Source organism: Danio aesculapii, chromosome 17, assembly GCF_903798145.1.
Source record: "Danio aesculapii chromosome 17, fDanAes4.1, whole genome shotgun sequence".
NCBI lineage: Eukaryota > Metazoa > Chordata > Actinopteri > Cypriniformes > Danionidae > Danio > Danio aesculapii.
This window is the reverse complement of record NC_079451.1, coordinates 46896885-46906323: the sequence shown is the minus strand read 5'-3', so window position 1 is coordinate 46906323 and position 9439 is coordinate 46896885. Positions and strand designations below refer to the sequence as shown.

Genomic DNA, 9439 nt, shown 5'->3' with positions numbered 1-9439 from the left:
GATGAGTTAAATACTGTAAAAATGTCTTGCTAATCATTACTGGGCTGTCAGAATGAAGCTACGGTCACACTGGGCTTTGTGTGTGCGAAATTCTGTCGTGCGACGCTGCGAAAAGGGGCGGGATTAAACAAGATGATTAGACATTAAAAAAAGCTAGCGATTGCTCCATGTTTTAAATTTCTGTCCAGAGAGGTCGTGTTTTGATCCTCGATTGGTCTCACACAGTCAAGTGATGCAATTTCGCAGGTCAGAGTTCACCAAGCTTGAACTTTGCACCGCAGCAACATGTGAAACTTGACGCATGACCCCGCGTTTCCGGTCTGACGCATTCGCGTGCGTATGAATGGAAGTCTATGGGAAGAAAAGTCAAGTGTGACCGCAGCTTAATGTTTATAACTGTCAGTTACAGTTATGATTGATTGATTGATTGATTGATTGATTGATTGATTGGCTAATTTAATACGCATTTCATTCGTCATCACTGCTTTAGTCTTTCAACTAAGTAAACTAGTAAAAAATTAAACTAATCAATTCAAAAATAAATAAATACATTTTAAAATATATATATATATATTCCAGAATTTTGGGTGTATTACAAGCATTTTCCACTCATTTTCCTTGAAATGGAATGATATACAATACAACTAAATGTGTTATTGTTAGTAAAGTGAATCCATTATTAATGTAAACTAATGCAAACTTGTTAAAAACATTGATTGGAAAAATTATATTACAAAGTGAAGTTTATTTATAAACTAATTTGGAGAGGATCACAGATTGCTGGCCCAGCATTAGCTAACACATGATTCACCTATCAGATGATTCCTAACTCACTATAAATAACCAGAGTTTCTTTCCTCAGTATCTTCGTCTTGACGATACTACCCCTCCTCCCTTCTCCTTTCTAGATTAAGTGACACGGCGGCCCAGTGATTAGCAATGTTGCCTCACAGAAAGAATATCACTGGTTGAAGTCCCTACTGAACCAATTTCTGTGCAGAGTTTGCTCGTCCCAAAAATGGGTGCACAGTCCAAAAACATGCGAAAATTTTACATTCTAAATCATAGTCGAATTCTTAGTAAGCCGTACATCCTTACTAAATCATACCTTTATCTGTCATTACCCAGAAATAAGGCGGAGGAGTTCATCGAGATCTAGCTGAGCTCAAACTCCCCTCTCGTCCTGCTAACAGGAGGGAGCCCCAGACTCGAGGACCTTCTGAGCTCAGGGCTCTCTCCCGGGACAGCATGCCAAACAAGCTATAATCAATCATCAGCTAAGTGTGAACTCTGGAATTGTTGTTTAACGTCGTTAAACTTTTTAAACCACAAAAAAAGATGCTAGGTTTATCTTGGAGATGCAAAATGGTCCCACATTTTTAGAGTTTGTATGAATAATACATTTTTTTTTTAATGCATTTAACTCAGTTACATTTTTTTCAGATATTTTTACAGTATTTGTGTTGTGGATTACCAAAAATCATGATTTATTAAAAGTACTGAAACCAGTATTTTTAAAGTAATTTTCTGAAATCCTCTTTTTATTTTGTGAATTGAAGAGTTCTGAAAAAAACTTGCATTCTGGGAAAAACTAAAATAAACTCTTCATGTATAAACCTAGTTCAGCTCTCCTATAGTAGATGGTTACAATAATAGAGTTAATGTGCACTCACTCAGATGTGAACCTTTTGTGGTTTCCTGTAGCTCCTCCATCTGCAGTTACATAAATCAAATTTTAGAAAAACTTTTCAAGTCTTACCCAATGATAATCGGTGATTGATTCTGGTCTACTGTACCTTTCAGCCTGTCCTCTTCAGAAAAACTTTCATTTTGCTGGACAGAGGGTTGTTCTGTCTTCTCACAGTTACGCTAAAATTATATTAATAAAATAAGTTCATGCACATAGAGTTGAAGTCAGAATTATTAGCCCCCTGAATTATTAGATCCGCTGTTTATTTTATTTTTTCCCAATTTCGGTTTAATGGAGTGAAGATTTTTTTCAGCACATTTCTTTTAATCTTTTAATAACTCAATTCTAATAACTGATTTATTTCATCTTTGTCATGATGACAGTAAATAATATTTGACTAGATATTTTTCAAGACACTTCAATACAGCTTAAAGTAAAATTTAAAGGCTTAACTAGGATAATTAGGTTAACTAGGCAGGTTAGGGTAATTAGGCAAGTTATTGTATAATGATGGTTTGTTCTGTAGACTATCGGGAAAAAAATTGCTTAAAGGGGCTAATAATTTTGTCCCTAAAATTTAAAAAACAAAATTAATAACTGCTTTATTCTAAAACAAATAAGACTTTCTCTAGAAGAAAAAAATATTATCAGACATACTGTGAAAATTTCCTTGCTCTGTTAAACATAATTTAGGAAATATTTAAAAAAGGAAAAAAAATACTTCTGACATCAACTGTATGTGATTAAATCTTTGATTAAATATACCATTTAGGCAAGTAAAAATTTTGAAATAGTTTAATTAAAGTAACTGATTTCTATTTAAATATATTTTAAAAAAGTAATTTATTCTTGCCATTTCGAAGCTGAATTTTTAACATCATTACTCCAGTCAGATATGATACTTCAGAAATCATTTTGATTTGCTGTTCACGAAATGTTTATTATTCATTCATTCATTTTCTTTTCGACTTAGTCCCTATATTAATCAGGGGTCGCCACAGCAGAATAAACCGCCAACTTATATAGCATATGTTTTCCGCAGCGGATGCTCTTCCAGCTGCAACCCATCACTGGGAAACACCCATACACTTTTATTCTCACACATACACTACAGATTTACACTACAATTTAAGCTTACCCAATTGACCTATAGCACATTTTTGGACTGTTGGGGGAAACCGGAGCACCCGAAGGAAAACCACTTCAACACGTGGAGAACATGCAAACTCCACACAGAAATGCCAACTGACCCAGCCGAGGCTCGAACCAGCGACCTTCTTGCTGTTAGGCGACAACGCTACCCACTAAGCTGCCCAGAAAAGCATTTCTGATTTTTTAAATAATCTTTATAACGTCACTGTACCAGCTTGGATTAAACATCCTTTTTTGTTAAGTTTGTTTAATAAATTTTTGGTAAAGAAATGAAAGAAATTAATATTTTAATGGTTATCACTGTCGCCTCACAGCAAGAAGGTCGCTGGGTGCTCCGGTTTCCCCACAGTCCAAAGACATGCACTAATGTCAATAAAAGTCACTTTGTTTAACTGTAGAGTTGAATTTTCAACATCAAAAGTTGACAGAGCAGAGATCAACATCCCATAATGCAATTCACAACCGTGAATAAACTGAAAACACTTGTGATCACAAAATATGGAAACTGTTCATTAACAGATTTATCCAAAAATGGGATTATAATAGAAGTCAATGGGGCAAAAACAGCCCCCAACATAACAAAAGGTAATACATTTTCCCAGAGTGTACTGTTGAGTTCGCAAAGCATTTTCCCAAAATACTTGTGGCCCAATTAAGACTCGAAATCACTCTAGAGTGGATGAAAACATCCCCAACATAACATTAATATTAACTTAGCGTGTTTATTAAATATCTGCAAACATATTTCTATCCTTTAGAAGAGTCAACTCACCACAGCATTACTTCCTGTCTGAAAGCCCTTGAGTTTTGCTTCAGCACTCATCTCCTCATCTTCATCTTCATCAGTGTTCTGCTGGAAGTCCTGGATTCTCCTCTGAAACTGCAGCTCTAGAGAGAGTCTGTGCAGACGCTCGCTTTCCTCCAGACTGAGCTGCACTTTAGCCTGTAGATGCTGCACTTCCTGTTCCAGCAGCTCTGAGGTCAGCAGCTTTAATTTCTGCTCAGGATTATTAACACTTAAACACGGTGTGGTATTCTTCACGGATGGCTGGAAGGCGACTGCTTTTTTCTTGAGTACCTGCTGACTCTGAGAACAAACTTGTTTTAGTGAATGAAAACTAAAACTATTGGTCAAAAAATATTTTTGCTAACTGATTAAAACATTTATGAAAAACCTAAACTAACAACAGTCACTGAAAAACTGAAATAAAATAATAATTAGCCATAAATAATAAATGTTTTCAGAATTAGTACACACTTATTCAGTCAGACCTGTGGCTCTTTAAAGCTGCAGTTTGTAAGTTTGACACCCAGTGGTTGAACTAGGTATTGCATTCCTGGATCACAACACATTTTCACTTGGCCACTCCTCTGAAGACCTAATGTAAGCGCAGGTTACCAGATTGATGACACCAGAAGCGAGCCTGACTATTGAGCCTAAAGGCTGATTTAAGGCTGATTTAAACCATTTCCTAACTAAAACCACCGCCACGTGATAGAAGAAATATTATCCATATCAAAAGGAGTTTTTGTCCTAACCAACACCTGAAATTTATATTTTAGAAACGGCTTCTATTTCTTAGTGACCTCAGCTACACCTCATGTGCTTTATTCAGTGTTAAATGCTAATAATGTGAGTTTGAATGCCATTTTACATGATATTTATTGCCATACTACTGAAAGCAGCAGCAGATAGTTCACCTCAGATCTTGAAAATAAACTGTTTGAAACTGAATTTTAGAACTGTGATAAACCAACACATATCAGTGATTCAGCATCTACATTTAATAATGTAAAGAGGTTTAATGTGTATTAATTAGATTGCAAACCTTATCATTTTGTTGGAGTGCAGTAAGTGCACTATTCTGTGTTTCTGAATGGCTGTATTTAAATTTCTGTCGTGTTTTGTCTGGTGCAGCTAAATTGCTTATCATTGCAAATCTCTTCATGTAGCGTTTTATTAGGACACAGGGTTACAATGTAACCTGCTCACCTGATGTTTACATTTGTAATTTAAACTCTGAATCTGCATCTTATTTCAGAGTCTGCTACTGTCCAATGGAGGTCACATTTTCCGTTGCATGCTATGAGAGCCTTCATGGCTGAATGAATGAATGAATGAAATATGCGGTTTTCCACCAAGGCAACCCGAGTGGTGAAATATAATTGGCTAAACTGGCTAGGGCTGCAACAACGAATCGATTAAATCTATTAAAATGGATTACTAAAAGCGTTGGCAACAAATTTCATAATCGTTTCGTCGTGCCACAAGACGCGGAGACGATTGATTATTAGAAAAACTTTAGTTGAGCGCGGAGCGGAGTGAACGCACTCAGACTCTCTCATAGCCTCATAGACAGGACAGAGCAAAAAACGAGCGGAGGTATTGTTAGAGGAAAGATACATGGCGAAGGCAGAGAAATCTGTGCGACCCCAGTCATCTAATATGTGGAAGCATTTCACACGAAATAAACAATAAAAGTGTGTTAACGACCAAATATGCAAAAGTGATGATGAGAGCACCACGGCAGTGATCCAGCACCTGAAACACAAACATACAGCGATATCGTGGTTCCGGTGTGTCACGTGACAAACATGAACCGTTGCCACAGAAACATTAAGGGTGAACGTTCTAAAACAAAGATCGCCTAACAATTCTCACTCCCGGGGCCAGATAGAATCTTTTAAATTCCCCAGTGAAAGGGTTGATTACGGCAGTAAAGCAGCGCTGGTATAGTTACTTTGCACTTTGCATTGCAAGACTAAAGACACGTTTTTATTCACTCGCCTTTTTTGGATCATCATTTTTCCATCTGTTGTCATGTATAGCTGCACTGCAAAAAAGTAGAGGTGTGAATCTATACTGGTTTCACGGTTCGGTTCAGTTACGATTATCATGCCATCGATTCGGTTCAATTCAATATCTCGGTGCACAGTGCTTAATTTGTGAATTGCGAGGTCCCGGAACAGATCAGAGTAACGAAAACGGCATGTTACCCAGAGGAGAGGTGTCGCGTACATAAGTTAAGAGAGGGGGGGCGGCGAGGAGTTGGATTGCGGAGGGGTGTCGCGGACGAAGGATGAAAGTGAAGAGCGGGGGGGGGGGTTTGTCGCAGACGTAAGTGAAGAGGGTTAAGCCTGGTTTATACTAGACGTGTCCGCTAGTTCGCTTGAGTGCGCGCGGCGAATGTGACGTCATCGCAGAGTTTGTGGAGATTCGCTTTGGGTGTGCAAATAATTTCGGCCGGCGGAGTGCATGATTTTTTTTGAAACTCAAGCGAACAGTGTGCGCGGCGCCGCAACTGATTTGAGTTGAATATGAATCACTTTGAAGAGATTTTGTCAGTACAGACAACTTTATGATCCGTGATCATAGATATAAACTGATGACAAATAATTCCAGGCTATAAATTGCTACAGCTGTGGGAAAGGAGGAAAGGTTTTGTTAAAAGGTTTGGAAAAACCTGAAGGTTAAGTTTGTTAAAACCAAAAAGAGAGGCCATAGCAAAAGTGGAGACCCAGATGCACACCATTTCCACCATTCATAGGTTTTACAATGATGTATATGCTTAATTTTGAATTTAAAACAATTTAATGGTTACAAAACTATAATTAAGGAGAAACATTATTTCTTTGATAACTGGAAAGGAATATATGAGCTTATCGGTTAACAATATACTAATGTCCTGTTTTCTAGGCTTTATTGGTGATAATGCTGGAATGTTGGAGCATTATTGCCTTTTTAGCATAAGAAGAGGACATGTGAGAATTGTGGAGCGGGCTAAATCTAAAAAACATCTGCATTTTTTAGTAAGTGTACTTATTTAGCTTTTATTTTTGCCACAATAAAGAATATATTTGTAGAGCAACCCATGTTCTGTTGTCAATAATATTTTAATAAATTATAACAGGTAGAACTGTGCGAGATATGAACAAAAGCAAGTCATGCATCAAAGTTTGATTTAAAAAAAATCTTGAATGGTTAAAAAAATCCTTATATTCATTAAAATAATGTATAAAAACAATAAAAATAATCAGTTTAAAAATATTGAATGATATTAATGATATGACGCAGTTCCGGAAACTTTTACTTCTCTGTTTATCCGTCTGATTTTACAGTCTGATTTTAGTATACAATTTCGTTTGACCGCCCCCCTGTCGTTTAAAAGAATATCACAACGGCAAACGTGGCAAGTATAAAAGCCTCGTCCGTTTCGCGAAGTGCGCAATGCAGCGCCAGGCGAAAGTATAAATCCAGCTTTAGGAAGTTGCGGAAGAAAGTGAAAGTGAAGAGCAGGCAGTTGAGGAGGGGGATCGGTAAAATGAGGTGCCAGATCAGATTTCAGAGGTGCCGGATCCGAATCCGGATCTGGCAAGTTCAAGCTCAAATTAAGCCCTGTCGGTGCATCACGGTGCACTGACGATGCTTTCCATACACAATTTGATATTTGATTCACAGCACAAGAAAAATGTATAAATATATTTATATTTATATAATATTTGTACATTTTGAGAGAGAGAGGGAGGGAGAGGGAGAGAGAGAGAGAGAGAGAGAGAGAGAGAGAGAGGGAGATGCTTACTTTCATTTTCTTAAATCGCAGTGAAATAGGAGCTGTAACTTCAGTGTCAGTGAAAGACTGTCCAGCAAACACACGCAGTTAATTGAGCAGAGTTTCTGTGTTTTTAAGTAGTTGCAGTGTTTTAATTACTTGTGCTCGCCTCCCTCGCCATAGTAAGCTACCGCGACATAGCGTATTTGAGATAAATGACGTCAGTATGGAATAACCGGTTACGATCTATTACTGAACTGATACCAAAATTGTCCACATCTGCATCATGGTGCACAGAAGAAACTATTGATTTTTACACCCCTACAAAAAAGCTTTTCTTACTAAGTCATTTCGTCTTGTTTCCAGTCCAAATATCTTAAATCTTAAATCAAGACTAGACAAGAAAAACGGCATGAGAAAATTAAGCGATGCTTTAAACTTCTGTTTGAGATTATACCTCATTAAGATTATTTTTCTTACCCCATTGGCAAATAATTAAGCTTGTTTTAAGCAAACAATCACCTAATTTTTAGGTGTTTTTTTTCTCCAGAAAACAAGACATAATTTCTTATGCTAATTCATCGGTCTAGTATGTCTCTTGATTTAAGTTTTTTTTTTTTAGATATTTGGATTGAAAACAAGACAACACTACAAAGTTCGTTTTTTTATTTTATTATTATTATTATTATTATGATTATTATTATTATTTATTATTATTATTATTATTATTATTATTATTATTATTATTATAGCAGCTCAGGGATGGTGAAGGACAACATGTTTGTGCACTTTCTAAAGATTTTAGTTCTATTTGGGGGTGGGAAATGAATGCTTTTCTCTTTTTTTAAATCAGATTAATCGATTAATCGAAGAAATGATCGACAGATTAATCGATTATTAAAACAATCTTAAGTTGCAGCCCTAAAACTGGCATTGGGCGGGTTAAAAGAACAAAATAATGACAGCTGTTTCAGCACGTAATGCATATCTTAAAAGCAGAATATCTGACTTCAGCATTGTTTTTCAGATGAACAAGAATGTTCACTTAGCGTGTTTCCTAAATATCTGCAACCATATTATGGTATCTCTGCTTTAGAAGAGTCAAAAACTTACAGACAGCACCTTTAAAGAAGCCCTTGTACATGATGCGTTTACAGCCAAACACATATTTACTATATAAACATAAAACTATTTTCTGCCAAACTTTTTTACTAGGTATGTTTCACTTCATACAGTTGAAGTCAAAATTATTAGCCCCCCTTAGATTTTTTTTCTTTTGTAAATATTTCCCAAATGATGTTTAACAGATTCAGGAAATTTTCACAGTATGTCTGATAATATTTTTTATTCTAGAGAAAGTCTTATTTGTTTTATTTCGGCTAGAATAAAAGCAGTTTTTAATTTTTTAAAATCCATTTTAAGGTCAACATTATTAGCCCCTTTAAGCTATATTTTTTCGATTAGTCTACAGAACAAACCATCATTATACAATAACTTGCCTAATTACCCTAACCTGCCTAGTTAACCTAATTAACCTAGTTAAGCCTTTAAATGTCACTTTAAGCTGTATAGAAGTGTCTTGAAAAATATCTAGTCTAATATTATTTACTGTCATCATGGCAAAGATAAAATAAATCAGTTATTAGAAATGAGTTATTGAAACTATTATAATTAGAAATGTGTTGAAGAAATCTTCTCTCCATTAAACAGAAATTGGGGGAAAAAATAAACAGGGGGGCTAATGATTCTGACTTCAACTGTATATGATTTTTAATATGAACAGGTTTGTCTGAATTCTTTATAGTTTTTACATTAATTTAAAGATCCTGTGAAATTAAAATAATATTTTTTATGTGTTAATATCAGTATGTTAGTCTATAACAGTATGTTAGTTAGGATGTCTATAAGCTAGTATGCTACAAAACAATGGCAAAATTTGCGCTTAGGGTATATAAGTGGGTTATAAACGTAAAGCTTGCAGTCTGTCACTTCCGCCTAAACGGGTCAACAGTTTTATTCACGTCATCTCGTACTTCAGTTTCTCTTG

The 9439-nt window shown here is 35.9% G+C and overlaps 1 protein-coding gene across 1 annotated transcript in view; it reads right to left on the bottom strand.

Annotated features, from left to right (window-relative positions):
• The window catches only part of LOC130244119 (afadin), a 52832-nt gene that overhangs the window by 1561 nt on the left and 41832 nt on the right, over window positions 1-9439 (bottom strand). The window contains exons 21-23 of the mRNA XM_056476405.1: window positions 3615-3929; window positions 1797-1869; window positions 1674-1713 (exon numbers count right to left, since the gene is read on the bottom strand). Coding sequence (XP_056332380.1) covers window positions 1674-1713; window positions 1797-1869; window positions 3615-3929 — 428 coding nt within the window. The remainder of the gene's footprint in view (window positions 1-1673; window positions 1714-1796; window positions 1870-3614; window positions 3930-9439) is intronic.